Source organism: Toxotes jaculatrix, chromosome 1 (genome assembly GCF_017976425.1).
Source record: "Toxotes jaculatrix isolate fToxJac2 chromosome 1, fToxJac2.pri, whole genome shotgun sequence".
Classification (NCBI taxonomy): domain Eukaryota; kingdom Metazoa; phylum Chordata; class Actinopteri; family Toxotidae; genus Toxotes; species Toxotes jaculatrix.
The window spans coordinates 27,882,097-27,906,788 of NC_054394.1; the positions used below are offsets into that span (position 1 = coordinate 27,882,097).

Genomic DNA, 24,692 nt, shown 5'->3' on the forward strand with positions numbered 1-24,692 from the left:
ACATGTTGCCCATATTTTCCATTTAGACAAATGCACCAGCACACAAACAAGTTGTATATAAATCTATCTCTCGGTCTGTCACAGGGCTTTTATCACTGTCCCATTCGTAATGATTTTAAATGCACAATTACATTATGTTCTTGTTCGGATAAAGATTACAGTGCTGAAGAATGAAGTTATATTAAATAAAACAGAATGTCAACTAAGAAATCCACATAGTACACAGCAATATAAGCAATCACTAACCATTTAAAGAACTTCAGCACTTACATGTTGTAAGTGCTGACTCAACTCGCCAGTTATTTTCTCACATTATAAAGTGCTGATATGTCGACAGCCTCTGAGTGTTGATATTTACTTTCACACCACTTGACACACATCTATGTTGGATCCTTTTAGCCTTAGAGTGTAGTGTCAGAAACCAACCCTTCCAGAAACACTTTTTTTTTTCTTTAATTCTTGTCAAGTTTTTCCCACATTAACACCATAAAGTGTGAATGTAGTAATGCGCAATTAACACTGCCATATAGCATTTTAAAGTCTCGAACTAATGTGGCTTCCACTGTTAAACTGGAAAGATAAACTCTCCACGCAAACACAGCCCACTCTACCCAGCAGAACAAAGTTTAAATCACACTGGCCATGGTGCGCACAATGCCTTACAGGAGTGGTACAAGCGAAGGACTGTTGTCACATCATATTTCAGCTTAAAAGGTCAATAAGCTTCATTGTACTGACAAAGAAAACAAAACGACAAGATGTTTCTGTTGTATCACTGCCTTAATAGCCTGCATGTCTCAGCTGTGAAAATATGACTTCATTATTCATGTCAATTAAAGGCCACAGTGAACTGTGCCCACAGAACCAAATGCAGCCACTGTTTTCAGAGGAGATTAAACAAGAGCCACAATAAAGACACAAAAAAAGACAAATATTAGAGTTAATTATGCACCAAAGCCTTTTAAACACTGGTTGTTGGAACCATTGTAGTTCTGCATGTAGTTTATTGAGTTTAAAAGTCATGGGGTTTTACCATTCTTCCATGGTAAAAGCTCCAACAACACAGGGGAAACTTCCCCAATCCCTCACTGTACAGACCCATGAAACTGTTTCTGCTAAATTTAAATAATTTAGAAAATATTTGATGCTGAACATTTCCACTCTGTAAGTTTTGACATGATCTATGTTAAACAGGGATCCAAAAAAAGTTCTGTTGAATTTAAGAAAAGAAACAGAACGTTGGCCTGCTGTTCAGTGTCAGCTCAGTTATAAAAACACTAAAACTTTATAAGAAAAATTAATATTAAATTATGATCTTTTTTCCTGAGTTCATTTTACTGTTATTTATGAAAAGCAGCTTTAGCTGTTTCATCTCTTACTCAACTGATTTTTTTTTGGATCTCGGTCTTCCTTACAAGTTAAAAAATTCATGTAAATGCATGTATATAACATCACATTCTAGGGTCTATCTATTTGACAGCCTCTCTCATATATTGATGAGCAGATTCCATACATAACATAAAAAAAAATCCAATCTCTGACAGTGCAGTCCAGCAGGCTTTGTGTGCTTTCTCAAAGTAAGAAAAAAAAAAAGAAAGAAAGAAACTCACATTGCAAGAAAATTGTGGCGGGCAAGCTGCGCATTTCTATAGCTGTCGAACGCTTCTAATATAAATTACTGGCATTAGCAAAGCAAATATTCACTGTGGATTAGCTATTAAACATGACATACCCTCAGATGTCTTACAAGGCATTTGGCAGTTTGAGCTGAACTCATCTTGGCAGTTTCTTAAGGACTCTTGAGGTCAAAGGGGGGATTATGCACAAGTGAAAAGACTGTTTCCTTGTCACTGTTTCCTTGTTCTGATACATAATCTCATGCACACAGTATGTATCCTGTGCACGGATAACCGGAGCTGTCTAGTGATTGTGTTTTCCCATACCTGCCTGCCATGTGAACATACAGTAAAATCACAAATAGCCATAATTGATTTCTGCCATGAAGTCATCATCTCTGGGTGGATACTGTTCCGAAGCATTAAGGGAAAACCCTGAAGTGCAAGACAAGAGCCAAGACTCTGACTCTGTCACATTTCTTGTGTGCAGAAGAGATTATTTAGCCTTCAACTGAAGTACATTCACAATTTCTTTTGATGCGAAGCACCTCATGTGTCTAGTTTTTTATTCACTCACAAACTCACTTATTCACATTTTGCAGGTTTCAGATTCTCCACAAGAGCCATTCTGTCATTGTCAGGCCAGTTCTATACAGTACAGTATAGACTATGTTTATACTGTATAGACAACATACAGTGTATACATACCACATACTGCATATGTATATACTGTATATGTGGGAAGAAAAGTAAATACAGCTGTGTGTCTTCTGCTGGTGGTAAGAACTACAACACCATTTTTGGTGTGTGTTTTTTGGAGTTGTTAAAAATTGTGTACACACACACACACACACACACACACACACACACACACACACACACACACACTAAACATAAAACGATCAAAGCTGTGGGGAGAATTTTAACTTTTAGCCTTTAAATTTAACATGAGAAGTGCAGGAGCTTTAAAGTTTGCTCCCTGCTCAGTGTAAATCTGCATTTCTTAAAAAATAAATAAATAAATAAAATAAAAACTCGTAAGACTATAGGGTGAACTTAATTTGCCTTTACAGCATGGCATGCATACTGAACAGAACGAAATAACTGACAGCAGGTATCAGTCACTGCAAACACTCGGGTGTTTGGTTTCAGTCCAGATGAACCAGTGCGCTATTATTATGCATTAGAATTTGTTTTGATGGAAATATTCATCAAAACACGCTCGTTTTACCCGACCACAATCGTCAGTCCGGTGTTTCTTTGTGGATATTTCCTCCCCGCATTGCTCCACCAAATGGCTGTTGAGTCGTGGTGTAAGATGCTTGACAAGGCTTAAGGCTATCCGAAGAAAAGAGATAAGATGAACTCTATTGATCCTCAGAGGGAAATTGGGAAGGCCTGGCGTTTCAAAGAAGAGCTGAAATATTCCATGTGAAGTAGCTTGAATTACTATCAGCATAATAATAGAGCTGCAGCCCATCTCTGCACTAACCCACCCACCTGAGCACTAATCTTTTCTGGCCATTTAATTCATTGTCATTCCTTGTATTTGTTCAAGCTGAATCAAAAAAGGCTGAGCAAGGTGATAAATCAGTAACAGAGGAGTTTCAACTGCTGGGAGCGAATTATCTGAGAGATTAATTAAAGCACGACAACTGTAAAATATGAGGAATGCAAAAACTAATATTACTTCAAATTGAATAAATCAAACCTTGATATACACGATGGGCCAAAAACACTGCTATCAACTCTGAATTTACATGTTAGGGTGAAACAAAGCGCATGTGATCTAAGTTCATTTACTGTGATACTTCCTCTACAGCTATAATAGTTTCAAACTTAAGATGGTTAGACTGTGCACACTGAATGTTATGCCCATTTTCAGTCTCAATTACTAAATTAAGGTAAAGCAACTAAAACGTCTTGGCTAAGGTTCGGGAAAGAGGCGACTGCAGGTTACCTATTACTCACGTCTTTAAAAACAGCCAGTGCTAAGTTGTTGTTCTAAGACGTGACAGAAGCTGTGGTCTGCAGGGTCAAAGCTCAGTTCACCCAAACTCACTGTGTTGGCACTTAACGATAACACATGATGAATTTGTACATACTGAATTGTATGATATGACTGACACTTTGAGGGGGGGGCATGTGGTGGATACTTTGCCAAAATTACCCAACCACACGCTTTAAAATAAACCTCTGCCCTGGTACCACGAGGAGTTTTTATTTTATTTTATTGTATTCAGCTTGATTTGTTCCACTAAAAGAAAAGCTGATCATACCTTACTGGACAAAGAGCAGGGACATATGGGAGTAAGAAGTGAGCGATACATTACAATGGGCTTACACCAGTGTATTTAATGGTACATGATGTACAGTAAGAAGCTACAGTACTTTCTAACAACGGAATAAGTCTCATGTTGCATACCTGCATACAATGATGTCAGGGTACATCACGTGGGAAATAAACTAATTTAATGTACTAAGCGAGGCACTTGGCTGCTTGAAGTCTCTTTTCTAACAGCGTTGCCAAGAGATGTGACATTTTCTGTAGCAGTACTCATTATGTAAATTACACTGCATCCCACTGAGAACGAAGATGTTTATGAGTTAGACTAAAATATTTTGCAAGGAGAAAATTAAGAATAAAAGTCAACACCATTACCTTTATGTTGTCAATTATCGTACATAATTAACGTACATTATCATCTTGAATCTGGAGATCGTGAAGTTATCAGTATTCTGCCTAATATAATTAGCAGCTTGGACTGTTGATACTTACATTTGCACTTACTGGGGTATTTGAAGGCTTACCTTCTACTTGAATATGCGAATAACTATTATTGTGTTCCAGCTCAGTCTTTGCCAGAATGAGGCGAAAATATTAATGTTCCGCTCAAATTGATGCTGGGTTTAAAAATGTTCTTAAATCTGTAAAAATCTGTAAAATTTTTCTTGGCCATCTGGAGGCAGTGGAAACAAGCTGTGAAACAACGCTGACATATCATCACCTTTTTTAGTTGATATAATAAAGTTGCTTAAGCTACGGAGCAACTTTATCATTCATTTAGCCATATTTGTATCCACCTTCCAAAAATTAGTCCAATATTCACTTGCTTTTCGCTCTGTGTTTTGTCTCTACCAAACTCTGTAGTAATGTAATGTCTGGCTCTTTAGCTGCTAAATGCTCCACTATATGTTCACCAGCTACTCGATAACTGTGTCTGCTTGCCGTTTGGTGCATAGGAGGTGGGTGGTTCTTAGAGACGTTTCTCTGACAACAGTTGCCTATGAGGGCGGTGAGAGTGAACCAAAACAGTAACTTTATGGACCGGATGGCTAAACAAAACCAAATTAATACTGGCAATACAGTTTGCATGCTACCAAAAATATTAGCAGTTTTAATGGAGGCCCAATGACTGTCAAAGTAGAAGAGAAAAAAAGTGTGGAAAAACCATGAAAACCATGAAAACTAATTCTCACAAGTAATATTATTAGATGACCTCGGCCTTCAGTGATGTTTTTCAGATAATTTTCTGTGAAATTTTTACTTTACGCATCACAGAGATGGAAGATTTGCACAAGATTAGATCTGGAGTATGGCTAATACTGTATCACCCATTTCTCCCTTAGAATATTAGTCTGACCTGACTGGGGCTTCAATCTGAGTATAAAAAAAAAAAGCAAACAAAACACTGATAATTACCTAACACTTTTAGCATTTAAAGAAGTTGTGTAAAGTCACATTGAACTAAAACTTGACTTAACTTTTACCTAATGAGTTCTTGTAATTGGAATTCTAGCTTATTTTGTCAGGGTAGTGACAAATTTTGATCAGAGAGGATTCCTTTGTGAGTTTATGCTCGAATGACTCAGGGAAGCAAGCATTTGTTTTCCCTACATCCACACTTATTACACAGTTTCTAGGTTGGGTAAAGGAGAATTCCCTCCTTAAGCATTTAGGTTAGAACAGGTGAGCTAAGTCACAGAATCTACATGCCTGAACGCTTGTTTATGCTTTCTTCTCATCTAAGCAGATGGTGGTCCATCTGTCAGTCTCCAATACAGCCTGTACAGCAATACAGAAGGAGAAGAGTTTGCTAAAATAAGAATATGCTCTTAATAATATTTTACATTTTAATGACTATATATATATATATATATATATATATATATATATATTTATATGGGATTAGTGCCATCAGAATATCTTTTTACCAGTCAAGTAAAAATCAGTTTAAATGGCATCTTCTGATTAAAAATCAGTTAACGTATGATATCATTCTAACTATATGAATTCCTTGGGCAAAATTTCCATCAGAACAACTAAAAAGGATTACTCATCAGGCTTTGCAAGAATTTTTTTTTCCTTTCCTAAAATAAGGATCTGTTTTTCTGGTCTGAAACTACTCTCTGACGTCTTGACACTGACTCATAGTATCGAGACCTTTTGAAATTGAACGTCCTGTGTAGCCACAGTGTTTGTTAAGACAGCCTCTAGCGACAATAAGGTAAGAAAAAAAAAAACCAACAAATATAAAATGTAATTTTCAAATAAATATCTGCAGTCACAGCCCTCATCAGTCCTGAATGGATGTATTTCTATAAAAATAGATCAACCACTTTATAGTGTCACAGCTGAATACCACAGAAAACTGGATGCTTGTCTGGAGACTGAGGGCCAGAAATCAATACCAGTGGCAGACTATGGGGAATAAAGCAATGCTGCTAAGTGACAGCATGACACCAGCCCTCTGAACACATGCGGCCTGTCTTTACCTCTCTCAAACAAGTTTCTGTGATTTGAGTTCAGCGCCAATACTCGTGAAGCCACACAGTGTGAAAATTTGGTATTAAGTGCAAAACAATGTGGAGAGTGACACAAATTTAATCCCACTTGTAGAAGAAAGTCTAAGACTTATGCATAAATGTAGGAGTTGCCAGCAGGTGGTTGAGTTACCCAGACAGACATCCCACACACTGCAAATGAGGAAGTATGATTTTATTTATTTATTTATTTTTTTCCCCCTCATATCAAGTTGATGCAAGGCTCAGACAGAAGTATCTCCTTGATGGCGGGGGTAACTTTGTGGCTGATTGTTACTTCGCTTTCACTGAGGAGATGAGGGTCGCTATGATTCAGAGTTTTCTGATTGGCTTGGAAAATGCACCAGTATATATAACTATATATGGATCATCAAAGACCTCGCTAAATCATACGGCGGATTGGTTCAGTAAGAGTTCCTACTGTGTAAATAAGGCTATCTGACTGTACAGCTCAGCGAGTACTGCATTGGTGGTTTTCAGGTCAAAATATGTCTAGAAGTCAAGGTTAAAGCTTGACTGCCTTTGTTTGAAAAGCATAGCTCTTAAGATGTTATGGATGCATGTAACAGTAGCTTCAGCAGCATTTTAATGACTATATTTCAACATGCAGTTAGGACCTGCTTTCCATGGAAATGTATTCGTTTAAATGATATTGCATCAGCCGTTATATGTCACCTGGATGCCTTAAAGCTAAGCATTTTAATAAAATATGGCCCAGTCACTTGCTGTCGATTGGCCAGCTAGTCACCAAGTCAGGAAATTTGCTGTGATTAAGCGACAGCGTTTATTTTTAGTTACGGCACATACAGTCACATAGCCATACGAAAAGGAAGTAACACTTACTTTCAAAATCTGTATCTGTAGGCTTTAGGATATTTCAGGCTGTGAAGGTTTCTGTTCACTGCTTGCTGCCGTAGACAGAAACAGAAAAAGGAGTTTGTTTCCTTCTGATTGTCACATGTGAAGCTGCAGAGTAAATGAATCGCAAAAGATGGAAAACTTCACTGACAGTATCCCAAGTGTTTTATGTATATCAGGGTACATTTTAGAACAGCGCGCGCTGCTAAACGTGGAGCTATTTTGGACGTAACAATTCATTATAAATGGAGCATGCCTCGGCTGTGCAGTACAACAACAGATTAGAGACTTGTTTCTGTGATTTCTAATATTGTTAGAAAATGGTTTATGGTTTCAAACTAATTGGACAATCCCGGGCTATAAGAATAATACACGGGAATCCTGAAAGTGAGAAATATTACCTGTAAATAAAAGAGGATTGCTGTATTGGCTATTTCACACACGGTAACTGCAATTTGTCTTTTTGCATATTACAGCACTTTGGCACTGTTGGGAGGAAATGCAGATTTAATACAAGCTGCCCTCTGGCTCCCGGAAGGAACACGCCCTCCTGTTAGTATGAGACACTGAACCAACACATTCTGTGTTCGGCTTTACCTGCCACTCCAGATTTCATTACAGACAAGCAAGGGCAGAATTACTGTTAATTCATGATCTGAATATTCTCTAAATAGCGTTTTTCTTCTCACAGACCCTGCTGGATTTGCTCTCCATGCTTACAGACTCACTGTCTATGTTCAGTCCTAACACCAGGGTTTTAATAAGGCCTAACTATATTTGCAAATTCCCTAGCTGTGGGTTATCAGTTCTCAATTTAAAAAAAACAACAAAGCTAGAGAACTGAATAGTTCACAAAGTTACTCACCCTGACGTCATCTGTTGCATAAGCAGCCCTGGTGAATCAACGAACAACAATGCCAGAAAACATCTCCGGCACAGCAGCCCCTGCTTTAAATGACACAGTTTGCAGCCTCACCCAGATCACGAAGACACTATGTGTCTGTGCAGAAAATAAAGAGTGGATGACAAATGAATTACTTTCTTTTTGTACAGAGACAAACCCAAATCAAAACTGCCTCTTTAGGATTCTGATGTACACCTTACTAGCAATGTCACGAGAACCGATACTTTGGTACCAAGTCGAAGCCAAAATCCTAAAAACGTGACAGTACTTGTTTTGCTACAGCACTGAAGCGACTGGAGATTCTTCTGGGACTGACAGGGGGCAGCATAATAACCATATCAGTGTTCTGGTCTGACATTAAATTCAAAGGGAAAAAGAAGAGAAAAGGCAGACACAGTAACAATAACAACAACGCATGGCATGGCGGCAGCTACAAGTCTGCTGCGACTTTGTGTTGGGGGCAGACCAAACCAAAAGCCGGTCTGCAAACAGTGTCACAGAGCATTTCAGCTGAAAGGAGTGAGTGTGTGTGTGTGTGTGTGTGTTTATAGCAGCCTCTGTTGTTTTTTCTACTTTTTTGATGTCGTATTGAATTTAGCATCATTATCATTTAGAATCATGGAACATCAATGGCGTTGGCAACAACCACAAAAATTCTGGTGCCATGGCATCACTACACAATTTGGCTACTGTCGCGCCATTTCTGATCCTTTGATCACTTATATCCAAATAATACCACTGCTCACCTTGAGTCAGTAAACCAGGAGGGATTTACCTGCTGTATGCTTTTGTTTCCTCCAGAACTGGTTTCCTGCACAGCTCTTTTGCAGTGCTGCAGGAGACAGTTACCGTGCTTCTCCATTTGGAACAAGCTTCTTGTCAATGTCAGGGAAGCAGACACTGGCTCAGTATTTCAGCTTAGACTCAAGACTCATTTATTTAATGAAGCATGCATCAAACAATGGTTCCATGATTCCAACAGCACCATTTTCTCTCCTCTTTGTTCTGTTTATCAATAGTAAAACAGCAGCAAGACCAGTACTATATTGTATACAACTGCTCTTTCAAAGGACAGGGATACTCGTTGGTTGATATAAATTAGCAAACAATAATGTCTATTTATTTACTCTTGAATGTTTGTGATTGAGAAGGAAAGACAGACCCACAGACTGTTAACCCACCAGCTCACTCCAAGCCACACTCGACTGAACGCTGAGCCGTCCAAAGAAATGAAGTGCGCGTTTTCTACGGCGAAATCAAGGATTCACTGATAAGCTTTCCACGTCTGCCCCTGATCTCAGTGGAGGGAGAATCAATGCTGCGTGTGGAGAGTACTGAGATCAGAGTTGTTTTGGTGCTGGAAATGGTGTGAAATGAGCATGATGTCATAAAATGAAAGTACCTGCTCTCTGCATGAAAGGTGAGAGAAATACAAAAGGATTATGTCAAAGTAAAACAGTAACAAAACAGGTCTGACACTGAACCAGCAGGGTGCACAGGCGTTATACGCACCTGCCTTTCATTTTCACTGCCCGAGTTTTTCTGATACGTCTTCATACTTGGCTGAACTCTAATCAAGGCTTTATTTGCTTAATCAAAGCCTCATTCATTTGACTTATCTTCAGGGTACAGGAAACTCTAAATCATGAATTTGTAACTAAATATGTGCTGATTGTGTGGGTGGTCTCACCATCAGCTCTTAGAAATGTCATCAATTGCTGCTGATTGCTTGTGTGTTGTTGTTGCTAGGTTGAACTTGGTGAAGCTGCTCAATTGTATTTTCAGCTCAGGTTGTGAAGGGCTCGTGTGGCTCAAACTTATAATTTATGGCCATGAGATTCTTGTTTTACTGCTATTCTGTGTGCCATGTTTGCATATTGTCATAGCAACCTGAGACGTATGGATTCCTTTCCCCGATTTTATTTGCATCTAAATGAGATGCCCATACCACCCCAGTGTCTGGACTTCAGTGAGAAAAGTCAGAATAAACTGTAGTGTGGCTTATTTTTTATTTTTTTTTTAACATTACACCATTTGCAAGCCTCCATGAAGTTAAGGAAAAAACACAACCCTAAATCACACTTCCTGTACCTTTAGCTTGGACTGTTAGCTCAACTTCGAAAGGGTGAAAAGGAGATAACAACACATCAAATTCCTACTACTTTTAGATTATCTAGCTCCCAGTGGGGGAATGTAATGATTACTCAGTTTGCATCCATATCATATCATATCATTTGTTTAGGAGTTCATGCTCAGTTCATAATAATTTTATGTGTGCACAACACACACGACTGCATCAGTTTGAGACGCACAGATTTGTTACCACATGCTCTCACTACCCACACAGTGTCATGTTTGTATTTTACAGTTTTCTGGCTTAGGTTTGAAGAAGATTAAATGACATGAAAAAAAAAAACCTACATCAAGTCAAACATGTAGTTAGAATTCTGCAAGTTTTCTGAGAAATAAAGTTGCCTGCCTGAAAGGAATCACTCTTTACCAGTGGCTTCCAAGAAATTATTGACAGCAAACAAAGGGAGAAAAATATTTCTATTTCTATTTCTATTTCTGCCACACAAAATTTTGTTTTTTAGACTTTGCGGGACTCTTTTATTTTTCTTGTGAATTGGTGAATCATTTTAAAGCATCATGCTTCTAAAAATTACAAATAACACAATCTAGGACTGAAAAATGGCTCTGTGGCTAACTCTCCACAATTTATAGACACATGCAACCTGCAACCAAAGGCATAAAATGGGTCACAAACTAAAAACAATCACTGCTGTGCACTGTAAGAAGGCTGCTAAATGGAACCATTCATTTGAAGTCAGGATGGGCTTTTGTTACTCCTGATAATTTTTTTTATCTTGTAATTTCTTTAAGCTTACCGTCACACATGCAAGTAATGAATGATGTACAAATTACATTGTCAGTAAAGTACAATAACTGTATAGCTAACTGTTGTGTACTGTCACAACATTTTACTGCTACTACAACTTTATCATTGCCGTCTAACTACACCTTTTTCATGTACAATGAACACTGTCAGTCTCTCTGGATGTCGAGTCCACCATTGCTCTTGCGTAACAAGTCGGGCCTGCTGTCTCCGATATGTGACTGCAATCAATCAGACTGTACTACATCGCCTGTCTGTTCAGTGCAAAAAAAAAAAAATGACACCACATGCCGTCAACCACCTCACCTCAGTTCACTTAAAAGTTTTTTCTTTTTCTTTAAAGCATTTTTGTCAGAACACTTTGTTCTTAATGCATGTCAGTGATCGTATGTGTGAAATTAGCTGTGATAGAGTCTTGATGGCATTAAGAAGCTTTCTGTGTGAGTGGCTATTCAGCTGCTGAGTCATATAGTGGTGGAGGAGTGAGTAAGCCATCTATTCTTCAAGGCAACCGTACCATGCAGCTCAATATGTTGTGTGCGGACATAACAAAAACAATAATTAATTATTGTACTTATTATTATGGCAGTTCATAAGGCAGATTTGAGCCATTTAGCATCCAGATATTAAGAAAAGCCACAGAGGAAAGGCTACACTAGATTTACAGTGTGTGTGAGTGATCTCTTATGCACACTAAGAGAACCAATTACCTTTGACGTCATATCTTTGAATAAGCATTTCCTTTACTCGTTTTATCTGTGCCGCTGTGCTTCGTTACCATCTGAATCACTTTAAACAGATCTGTTTTTAAAATTAGGTGTAACATATTTTTAATGTCTTTCTTTCACTGCTTTCTGAAGATCATGAACTTGTGGTATCAGTTCTTTAGAAAAAGAACTGCACAGCTTGCTAGACCATAATATTAAGCCTTGATTAACTTCAGTGGTTTCATCTGCTTTTTCTTTTTTCCTGTTCAACAAACATAATGACGCAGTTTCCATTTTCTGCCTACTTCAGTTTCTTGTCACTTTTTCTTTCCACTAAGAGTATCACACAGAGATCCAGTAAATGCCCTGATGCATGATTTTTCTGCCATTTAGCTGGTGAAATTACATCAGGAAGACATGAAAGGAAGAAGACAATGAGGGGAAGCCATTTTAGACTAAAAAACATCAGCATCAGCAGCGAGGAGCTGAGTATGTGGCAAAGCTGTCTATTACAATGCTCTGTGAGGACCTGATGAATCCCAGCAGGATCCCAGTCAGTCTGTAAATCATTCTCCCTCAAAATACTCATAATAAGCCCTGAAAGCAAATCATTGATAATGACTTCACAGTGAATTGCAGCGGTAAAGCTTCCCCGCTGACACCACAACACAATTCACAATGATGTGCAACGTAAAGACATATTTTAAAAACAAATGCTCGTGTAAACAAAGGGTATGGTTGGAAGGTGTACACACGTTACAAAGCCTCAGAATCACAAGTCTGAATAATGGTATTATATCACATTGCTGCAACATAATCCCTCAACTGCCAGTTTATTCAAATAGTTAAAACTAATGCAATCTCATACCACAGTCCTGTAATAAATCCTACCTTAGAGGAGGCTACAATGTTCAGTCTTTGTTGAAACAGTTTTAAAGAGTTGCTAAATCAAATTTTTCTACATGTTATACTAAGAGAGGTCTCGGTATAGCTTGACACAGTTCAACAGCACCACAAACTGCAGCCAACGTGTAATAAAAGGCATATAATGATGCAATCTATGCGTTCATTTGTGTTAATATTAAATTTCTCAAAAGAGGAAATAATACTTTCTGTATGAGCTGCTCGCAGGAAGTGCACTGTCTCTTGAAACGGAACGTGATAGGGAACATGATTGATACTCATAATAACGTCTACAAGACGCTGGTGTGATGTTCACATTTTTAATCTACTGCTCATTTTGGCTTTGAAAAACTGCACAAAGTTTTACTTTAGGGGTTAACTAATGAATACTTCAAATGGTAAATGATTAGAGTAGTGCTGTATAGAAACACAGAACTTTATGAACAGTTACTTCTACCACCAGAAGGTGGTGTTCAATCATATATAACATCATTATGTGAGAAGTTTGTCAGACTGCACAGGTCGAGCGGGTACCGTTAAGACTGAGGACAGTGGACTCTGAGGTAGTAAAATGATAATGCTTAAACACTTCTGACCTTTGGGTTTCTGCACACAAGAAATTTTCTGCAACTCACACAAGTGTGATAGATGCAGGGAAATGCTTCTCATGATTCCCTGCATGTAGCCACCACTTAAATGTCAGAGCAGCACAGATGTCAGAGAGGTTCCCAGACTCCTACTGACCACAAATGGCCCCTTCTGTACGTGATTATAAAAGTCCTCAAACTCAGAGAGGCCCTTTCCAACATATGTAAATGTGGAAGAGAAAATGACAAACCTCAAAAACGCAAGATATGATGCGGTTCAGTTAACTCTAATCCAGGTCAAATTGCTGGCAGCTCTGTTTGCCAGCCCTTTGTTTTGGCGAGATGAGTGTGTACATTGATGACTGGCTTATGGTAATGAGGTTTAGCAGGAGGCCGAGGATCATAACATGAAAACATAAAACCATACAGAAAACGGAACTGTGTGTGACAAACATTAGAGCAACGATCATTTTCATGCCTCCTTGTCAGTGACTTGGTACTTGTTCTCTTTCCAAATCAAGAATCTGTTTTAAGAGTAAAAGGAATCCCTAATTGTTCATTACAAAACCAAATCATGGCCTCCTTTATGGGTCATTTAGTCAGTTAAACCGATCAGCTGCATGGCATTGCCAACATGTGCAGCCTCCTGCTGTGAAAATCACTTAATTGATTATAGAAGTGTCTCTACATTTACCTCTGATTACCAAGTACAGAGTTAAGCATGAAAGAACAAATTCAATATATGACATTAACAGACATTCATTTAAATTTAACTGCTACCTGAGATATTCTTCTTTAAATGCACTGATTAACAAGAATTGGTTTTAAGGTTCGGTCGACTTTAGGTAATATCTTACATCCACTTCTTCAGTGGTTTTCTACTGTGGCACCCACTGATGCCATGATATGTCACTATCATGTAGATTCACTAGAGAAGTGACAGTGATTATGATGGTGTGTACTATACCACTGATACCACTGAGTTCTGAAATCTACTCCATTCATTGGAGTTTGGGAAGAATCAGCTCAGGAAACCAGACAATTAAGATAATGAAATTATTCAGTTAACTAAACAGGTGGTTAGGAAGCAAGCTCAGTGTGTGCGCTGACCGAGTGGTATAATTTAAACAGCTGGTAAAAGTGACTTTTGAGAGCTGAGGACCTACTTTTGGCTGCAGGAAGAAGCGGTGGTAACTATTTTACACCTCTACACAACAACATAAAGTTGGCCAACTCGTAAAGTTTTTTTCTTCTTCTTCTTCTTCTTCTTTTTTTTTTTTTAACAAGAGGTACAGATGGTCTGGCCCCCAGAGAGCCCTGATCTCAACATCATGGAGTCAGTCTGGGATTACATGGAGAAAAAGAGAGGCATCCTAAATCCACAGAACTGTGGCAGGTTCTCCAAGATGCTTGGAACGAGCTACCTGCCAAGTACCTTGAAAAGCTGTGTGAAAATGTACTGAGGAGAACTTATTAGTCAACAAATTTCAAGTCAACAAATGTTGACTTGATTAAGTTTTTTTTTTAAAGTTTATTGCTCTTTGTATAAAGGTAATTGATAAATAAAAACTATTCACTTAACTATTTTTGAAAGCATCCTTACTTTGCACGGTACTGCACATGTGAAACCTGCACCCTGAGGCACTTCTCAAAACAGTGTGATCTCAGTAAATTGATGTCATTATGTCATTGTTTGGATCTTCATCTGAAGCACTTGATCATGTTACCAAAGCAGAGTTTAGTCAAAATTGGTCTCAAATTAATTTGAACATCTGGCGAAAATCAGTTTTCTCACCGCAGCGGTGAGCAATATGGCGTGGTAATTTTCGGTATCTCTTCATCATCATTTCTCATGATCTTGAGATGTAATTAAATAGCCCGTCTGCAGTTCAGAACACAAAAAGAGCATTATGAAGGTGCTGTATTTAACCCCTTTTCATACAGTGACTATAACTATAAACAGAAAATCTGCTGTGCATATTTATATAATGCACAAGCTGTTGTGTGTTCTTGTAACAAAGATCATAAAGCTAGTTATATAAAAGAATTTAACTTTATAGTAAATTATGAATGGATTACAAGTTTTCTGTCATGTCATTAAAGTACCAAATGTCAAGTAAATCGCCTCAGAAACTTATCCACTGAACAAATCAGTTGAAATCTGTATTAGCATACCTAGTAAAAAAAACCGTCAATCTGAGTCAAAAAAAAGTTATAAAATCTGTCTCATTTCATTCAGAAGCAGGCTCTTTCCACGTTTACATGTTGAACTGACTAAAGGCTCGTTCATCAGTAAAATCAAGTGACCGCCACTGTGTGATTTTTTTGTTTTGTTTTTTGTCACAGTGTTGGGCTGCAGAAGTTTTGTTTTGACATTTTTATCCTCCATTTTTTCTACATAGCTGACAGACAAACCAAAGTTAACAATGGAAACATCCAACTTCAAATGACTAAACATTCTTAAAGGCAGCTGCTGCCAATGTAGCTATGTTACATTTAATGGGCCCATGTTTTGATGTTTTTTTTTTTTTTTTGGTGTGTTTTATTTATTTTTTTATTCCTACAAATAACAATCCGAACAGTAGATAATGTGGTGCCATTGTGTCCGTACAGCTTCAATGGTATTTGCCAGCAGAACTTTTTCCAACTGTCTAAGGCATCAGCGGTAAAAGTCAGATTTTGGTGTCAGGCCCTCAGAATCAAAGAGAAAAAAACCTTCTTTTTAGACGAACTACTTTACACTGATGTTCAACAATCATGCGGCGAGAAATCCATTGCAGCAGAGGCAGGAGAAGAGAGACCAATTTCACAGCCAACACAAGCCACAGCAGTCTCGATCACAATCATGATCAAAGACACACTCCGGTGATTACAAAGTACTCAGTAAAATAGACATATTCTTGCAGAGAATGTCCACCTTTGATTGAAAGCAACAAGCTCCCCCCTTGAGTCTCTGTGGATTGTCAGGAGGCATTTGGCAAACACAGAAAATCATTAAATGAAATGGAAGTAGACAAGGTAGGGAAAGTGGGTGCCTGATCAGTAAATTAGAGTAAATTCTTCCTTTATGGTTACATATATACCTTGTGAAAGCATAAACTCAGAATTCAGTAGGTTGAATACATGTTTTTTTTTTGTGCAGAGCGATTCAAACAAGCCATAACTGATACTCGGATGACTCACCTCTTGCTGTAGATCCTTGATGATTTTGGTTTTTTTCTCCATCTCCACTTTCAGAAATTTGATCTGAAGACAGAAAGGACAAAAGAAAGATGATGATGACACTAAATGTCCAACTTCATTGTGTTTTTTTTTCTTCCACTCAGGGTGAATAGTTAATGAAAGTTATGGATGTTGAATATCCCCATTTAAGCAGTGTATGTGAAACTAAATGCAATGTATGGAGGCAAATATGCCCGTGCCTGTATCTGATTCGCTATCCTCCAATGTTAAAAGACACAACCAACAATGCATTAGTCTGTCTCTTAGTGCTGTCCAACTTTCCCAGCCTGCCAGTGGCTCCTAGCCCCCACCCCAAGTAAATCTTTAAAAATGGGTCGCAAATATAAAACTTAATTAAAAATTAAAAAGTATATTTTTCTCCTAAAAGTTGCTGGTCAGGGTAGTTCTCAAACAAGAGTAAACTGTGCATCTTTTTTATATTCCTTTTTAAAAAAAAAATATTTCACCATAAGCAAATGTCGTGCCTTATAAACTGACAGAAGCAAAAAAAGCATTCCCATCCCCAGCATCGTTTTGACTTTTGGGGGTGATATTCAAAGTCACATTTTTTTCCCACTTTCTAGCGAGCGCACCCGGGGGAACTATGAACTAGACTGCATCAGTTGACTCACATCCCCAAGCAGGGCATGATAACATCAAAGGTCATGTTCAGTCGCTGTCGCTGCCCCTGAGAGCAGTAAAAAAATATATAGAAACACAGAAAAGAGAAAGAATAAACATCCTGGTGCAGCATTTAGTTTTCAAATTAATGTCACCAAATAAAAAAGGAAAATTAAAGCAGCCTCAGTTCATTGGCAGTTATGTGTGCTGAATGCTTGTGATAATGCCAGTGCAAACAGCAAAACCAGTGTTCGCATTTGATTTATTGCCTTTAATTTAAGCAGTGCGACCAGTGTTGGTAAGTTTACATTCAGGCAGTATATTGAGGCTCCTACCATAAATGAACACTGTTTCTTATAAACCGACAGCGGCACAGAGGCCCCGTGCAGCAGTGAAATTTTAAAACAGCCTTTCACTTTTCAGCTGGCCACCCATCAAGGCTTAAAGACTTTTTAACTCTGATAAAAACCGCTGTCGCATATTATATTTCTCTCATGTCTTACAAAGTTAGTTTAGCATAACAAGTGTCCAAATATGTTTCATCGGCAGCTTTCTGATTACGGCACATATAATACGCTGAGGCGTTTATTCCTGCAGTGAGTGACTGCCTATTTTCCACCGTGTGCCTGATTCAATAGCCCATATGCTTATCATGTCAGACTGATATCTTTGTTTATCACAATCCTTTCATCATGAGCTCAGCATGTCTTTCTCGCGCAGGCGTGTATCTTGTGTTTAGCAGCCAGACAGAGGTTCAAACACTAACTGCAGATGGCAAACTACTGCCAAGGGCTGCCATATATCTAAAAGAATGAATTCTGTGTGCGAGTGTGTCTGTATGAGATAGGCCAAGGTTTCGACTTTCTTCTGTTTTTCATTCTCAAAAGACATTTCGTTAGTGTTATTTGTCCTTGAGAGAGGTCATCGAGATAGTCCCGAGGACAAAGAGGGAAAGATTCATGGGGCTGGTGACCTCATACCAGGTACGCACCCCAGGGAACAGTAAACTAAGCCTCACCAGTTGACTCACATCCCCCAAGCAGTGCATGATAACATCGAGGTTCATGTTTGAGCCTTTCAGTCACTGCCACTGCCCCAGGGAGTGGTTTTAAAAAAAAAAAAGGGGGAAAAAAAGAAAAAAGAAAAGCACATCTTGGTGCAGCATCTAGGTTTTTAGCTAAAAGGAGTAAAATAACAGCTGCTTCTTTACGTTATGAATCATGTTGTGATGAAATTAGTTGTCAATTAATTGATTAGTCAGTTGAAAGAAAATGCACCTCTAACAGTTTTAATAGCATTTAAGACATTAATCAAACAACAAAACTGTTTACAACCACGCAAGTAGCTCTGTCAATGCTAACATCAGCATGCTAACATGCTCGCAGTGACAATGCTAACATGCTCGCAGTGACAATGCTAACATGCTAGCAGTGACAATGCTAACATGCTTATGCTTAGTAGGCAAAGTTTACCATGTTCACCATTTTAATTTAGCATGGCAGCTTGCTAACATTCGCAGAGTAGCACACCGAGGCTGATAGGTAGCTGGTCATTAATCAAAGTTCTGACCAGATGATGGCACAGTATGAAAAATTGAGGAATAACAAAGGTTATTACAAATCATCCTGAGTGGGACATGAATGTGTGGCAATCCTTCCAATGATTCTGGAGCTATTTATGTCTAGACCAAAGCGGTGGAGCAACTGACTGACCACCAGTACATTGGTGACATTGCCATCTGTAGAGCCATCCTGCTAGCATGGCTGAAAATGCCAAGCATTGTGCTGTCTATTTGCTGCTTTTTCTCTGCATCATCATCGTAATTTGAATATAATTCTTTATTGTTGGTCAGACATAAGCTAAATGAAGATGTCAGTGACAAATTCTAAACATTGATTTAAAAAACAAAACATCTGGTTGAAAAGAAATAAAAACAATCATCAGTTGCAGTCCTGCAATCATGTTGTGTTTGCAGTTCCTCTGTAATTTGGGAGGATTCTAAACAACATCTTTAAGAAAGATTATGGTACTTCTCATGGAAAAAACTTGTAATATTTACTTCAGCTTCCAACGTGCAGAAGTCACCAAATACATTCTCAGACCAAAACACTCTTCCTGATACAGGATTCTGCAGTGACACAAAGATTGGTTTGAAACTCACTGCCCACACCTATCAGTATATATTTCTACCTTTTTTTTCGTTGCAGCCATGTGTTCTTTTGGTGATTTCTGCACATCAGAAGCTGCAATAAATATTTTCATTTTTGCAAGCAAGGTGCTTCTAACAATTTTTTATGAGTCCTGTTCTCCTTTTGAATTGTATGTGGACACAAGAAATCTAAACCAGATACAGTATTTCAATGTTCTGTTGAGCGTATGTGTCATTTGCATGCTGCAGAGGTGTTCTTTTTAATCTTGAATCTCAGCGGTTGTTATAAATACCATTTAACAGAACATAAATGTCAGACTCAAACCATAAAACGCAGCAGCTGGGATTTGTCACTGGTCTAAGGAAAATGGCAAAAATGTCACTTGAAATGTTACTGTACTATTGTTTATCTCACAGAGTGCAGATGACTTGATTGTTGATCGTAATGTCACGGTGCACATTAAACCTCGTGACTGCGAATGAGAAACGGGACTATTACAGGACAAGCTTTTCATTAGCATAAACTGAAAATCCCAGAAGCAGTCCAGGGCTACTGTCAGTGCAGCAAGACAGGCTTCATGCTGACTTGTTGATAAGGAGTTTGGTGGCAGAACAAGAGGTGGTCCCACTCAATAGTATGAGGATACAAATGTGGGACAATACAGTAAGATAGAGCACACGAATAAACAACTTTAAATGATACAGCACCTCCATGAACTTTATCAGCTAAATGTAGAAACTAAATATTGACTCCCCATTATGTTTTTTTTGGCCTTGATCCCAATCAGAGTCCTTTAATATTGGGTATATGTTGATATGAAGTCAGATCCAATATTTATATTTAGGGTATTCAAATGTTTATTAAATGGCCTATGTATCTGACGTATGTATTTGTATTTGATACAAAAGGTTATGGTTCAAAACTTAAATTAATGATATGATACGAATGAAAGTTCAGTTTGGAGACTGCCACCCCTGACAGCAATGTGATACGATCTGCTAGAGAGAAGACGTTTCACTCCGCTGGACTTGTTGGAAGTAAAGAAACACTCAGCTCACTTGTGGTTTTACAGTGGTGTTAGAGAGTGGAGGTTCCTCCCCCACCAACTATCTTTGACAAGTACTGACTTGAGTACAGTAATGAAAGGATCGGACTTTGATCAGTGTTATTTCAACCAGTACGGATCCATTAAAATATGCCCTGATACTGATCAGCAGGATCAGAGGTTAAAGTAATTCTAATTATCCCGTCCCATCCCACCCTGTACTCTCTGCTCACACACGACTGTGTCCCTGCATTTGACACCAACACCATAGTGAAATTTACAGATGACACGACTGTGGTCGGGCTGATCATCAACAGCAACGAATCAGCCTACAGAGCAGATCTACAGAACCTGATGGACTGGTGCTCAGAGAGAGCATTCGAACATACTGCATCTCAGCATGGTATCACCTGTTTGAACTACTTCCATCAGGCAGACTATATAAATCCCTCCGCACCCACACAACCAGGCTGGAGAACAGCTTCCTCTCCAGAGCTATGGCTGCTCTGAATCAGTCAAAGAAACTCTCTGCCTGACACAACCACGACAACAGTCTACATTGTTTACTGCTGCTATGTAAATAACCTGATGGCAATTTGCACAACACCGTAAATAATATCTGTATATTCACCACAGTCAGATTCTCTATTCACAAACAGATCTATATTTATAGCAAAATTCATATGTACATCTATGATATGTAAATTCCTTTTTCTTAGCGCCCCTCTAATTTATAATATATTTATATTTAGTCTGTACTTTCTTTTTTTTTTTTCTTGGGCATCTCACAGAGCCAAAACAAAATTTCATTGCACTGTACAACCTGTATTCTGCAATGACAATAAAGATGATTACTCTATTCTTCTTAATTAAGTTTTTTTTTTGTCATAATTACTGGAAAGAGCGAAGGTAACATTCTCTGTTGACACTCAATGCCTCTTTTTTATTTTTTTAACATTTGATTTATAATACTGTCAATATTCTGTGGACATTTGTAAGTTCTACACAAAGGAAACTGGACTTGACATTTCACCTCTCATCCGAGAGGCTTCTTCATTTCTAACTGACAGGTCGGGAGCCTCACGTATTTAACATCTTGTGGGGTCATTAACGCCACTGAGGTCACATGGGAGCCTTTGACAACCCCCCCGCCGTCATGTGAGTGGTTAGGTCCACGAGTTATGTTGTGAATGGGTGTTAAGCTGCCTGGGGAGGGATCTCAAGACCACATCCTCTGTTTAGTGATGGTTGTTTCAGTTTGACGTAGGAGGCTTCTAGTACGAAACGTCTTCAAGAACCTCAAGCAAGTCTAGTTGCCTTCATATATCGCTTAGAAATACCATGACATGGATTAAACTTCTTATACACATTTTGAAAAATAACTTCAAATACTTTGGTCAAGTCCTTACAAATACAGAAAGAGGAGAAAAATCATCTGCACACATAATTATTTAAGATTTGTGAGTAAAACTAAACGTTTAGTTTTATAAATCATTAGATTTGGAATGACTGAAGTTGAACCCAGTGGAGTTGCAGACTTACAGAACTAAAAACTAATCAGCAACTATTTCAATAATTCATTAGTCATCAAGTAAAAAAGGCAAACAGCTCCTTAGATGTGAAGATTTGCTGCTTTTCTTCATCTTATATGATAGTAAACAATATATTTGGGTTTTGGGCTGTATAAAATTAAAATAAGCAACTTCAGTACATCGCCTCAGGCTCTGGGAAATGGTGACAGGCATTTTTCACTATTTTCTGAGGTTGTATAGAAAAAGTGGTTAATTGAGTTGAATTGGCCAGATAGTCAATAAGATACCTGCGAGGAATTTAATTATAAGCAAAGTGACAGTCTACTTGGAAGCATAGACGGAAAGATGGATAGATACTGTTGATGGAGAGATGGGTAGATAGATGGATAGATAAGTACATATTCTCAGATTACAATGCCTTTGTTCAATCCTATTAATTTGGGAGGACACAAAGCTTTCCTTCTGTGTTTCTGAGGGTTTCAATTAAGTGGTGGGGCATGGAGGCACAGAGAACTGGCTGCTGCGTAATGAGCGTGGATCACTGAGGGGCCTGTGTGACAGGTGACGGGGCTGGTTAGAGGAGACCGGATGTTGACGGTCAGGTCAGTTCTGTCTTACCGTGGCCTGCTGCTTCTCGGCTCTCTCATTTGCCTCATCCAGCTGCTTCTGCAAGGCTGCCTGGAGGGACTTCATCTCCTCCCTGTCAAGTAAGAGGGAAGTGAGAAACACTGTTAACACATCCTCCTCACACTCTCAGAGGCCTCCACCGCTCCGCCACAGAATGGCTTTCTTAAATATACCACTGTCGAGAGCCATTTTGCACAGAACCTGATTTGTGTAAAGCAATTTTCAGTCTATTGTCTCAGGTTAACTTCTGTTGGAAAAAGACAGGAACAGCAGTTTAGATGTGTTGTTATGTGTTATATTGGATTAAATCAAGTTCATGCCATTTTTGAGCAGCTAGATAAATGCTGTGAGTGTGCAAAAAGAAAGCTGCATGAATATATTTAAACATGCTTAAGAGTAAAAGCTGATTTTGTCACAAAAATCTTTGTGCAAGTGAAATTTGTAATTATGCAAAGCAATTTCAAAACAAATATGTTGAATAAATACTGTGATTCAAGAATCAGGAAGTGTAAATTTTACTTATGACAGTGCTTGCAACATCGAATTTTGGCTTTTTCTTTTCCATTTTAGGAAGGTGCAATAATGAATGATGCAACAACGCAAACATTAACACCTTGTTAACTACACAATTAGGGGATGAACAAGGAGGTGTTTGTTGAACATTTGTTGTTAAACTGACTGCCAAAAGTGCTGTAAATAGCTTTTGTTGAATTGCTCAAGCCTCCTTTTCTCTTTCACACATTGAAATTAATTGATTTTTCACATTGTTTTCCTGTGAGGTGTCAAAACATTTTTTGGCTTTTATTTATCTTTAAGTTCAAAAACAATTTCTCTTATATTAATCTTCTATGTTACCCTGTTTGAAGTTAAAGGTTCAGCTGCAGCCAGTGTTTCTTTATATAATAGGCCGATTTTCCCTGAAATAATGCACAGTTTAACAAACACACACCAGGACAAGTATCATAAATAGTAAGTGCTACTTGATTCTAGGTCAATAAGGAGTTGTATAAAAAAAACACAGCGTGTAGTATTCATTATGTTTTTATTATGAAACAGTCTATGAACATTTGGAACGCTACGCACTGATTTTATGCATGCTGTATGAAGACTGGTGCTGCATTCATTATGTGTTTAACATAAATGTTAACACATTAAGATGCAATGGGTACTTCGGTACCGTTTGATGTTCCTGTGAACAGATAACAGCAATGCACACTGAATTATGAATCAAGCGGGCAAGTGATGTGGGTGAGTGTACACTTGTAGAAATCACATCACAAGGCAACCCAGTTAAATTAGATGTAACAGTCTATTTACAGTTTGTGAGCATGGATGTAAGTTTGAAAGTATATGACATGGTCATAGATGTTCACTGGTGCAGCCAAAAGGCAGCAACTTTTAAGGCAACACAGCAACGCTCAGTGTGTGTGTGTGTGTGTGTGTGTGTGTGTGTGGAAAAGCTCTCATTGCTCAACAGCCATATACTCTTATATTTTAAATGCCAGTGGTCTTGTCTCTTGGCATGAGTTCAGCCTAGCAAACATTTTTCTTCACAGCGACCAGCCAACCACCGCTGCCTTGGCATTTCATTTATTCTCCCATCTCCTGCACCCGAGACTTGGAAGCATTTTCACAAACAAGATCAAAACTGGCCAAACTGACAGAAAGGAGCACAGTAAACGTGAGATCGCCGTATCCTGAAGGCTCAGAGTGGTGAGCACACGACAGGTGAGCACAAATCGGTTGACAGCAGGTTAAATTACAGCGGAATTAATTGCTGCCACTCTGAAACTTTAAAATCTTACGTTTTTGCTGTCTGTACCTGGTCGGTTGGCAAACATTTTTGTTGCATTACAGTTTGGAGCAAAATTATTTTCAGAAAGCAATCAAATCGCTGTTAAGAGTTGTCAAAAGTAAATGACTTGCAATGAATCACCTGTCCACATCTGCCATGATGGAGTCAGCTAGTAATCACACTTGGCAGACATGGAACTCCAAGGGTGGATTAATGGCACTTCAAAAAAATTGTGGCTCACAAATCCTAGGTAGGCAACATCGAGCCAAGCTGCTCCTGCTTTATGGTTTTTAGCTTGATGGCATGTGAGAGCTGCCACGGACTGGTGATAGGCTATTGATTGGCTATCCAGATACTGCACACAGGAGGCCGGACTTCAATCAGGCTGACATTTCGGAGAGCACG

General features: G+C 38.5%; 1 protein-coding gene across 1 annotated transcript in view; it reads right to left on the minus strand.

The window, feature by feature from the left end:
- Window positions 1-24,692, minus strand: part of luzp2 (leucine zipper protein 2) — a 128,667-nt gene that overhangs the window by 35,569 nt on the left and 68,406 nt on the right. The window contains exons 4-5 of the mRNA XM_041040308.1: window positions 22,484-22,565; window positions 16,479-16,541 (exon numbers count right to left, since the gene is read on the minus strand). Of these exons, the coding sequence (XP_040896242.1) occupies window positions 16,479-16,541; window positions 22,484-22,565 (145 nt within the window). The remainder of the gene's footprint in view (window positions 1-16,478; window positions 16,542-22,483; window positions 22,566-24,692) is intronic.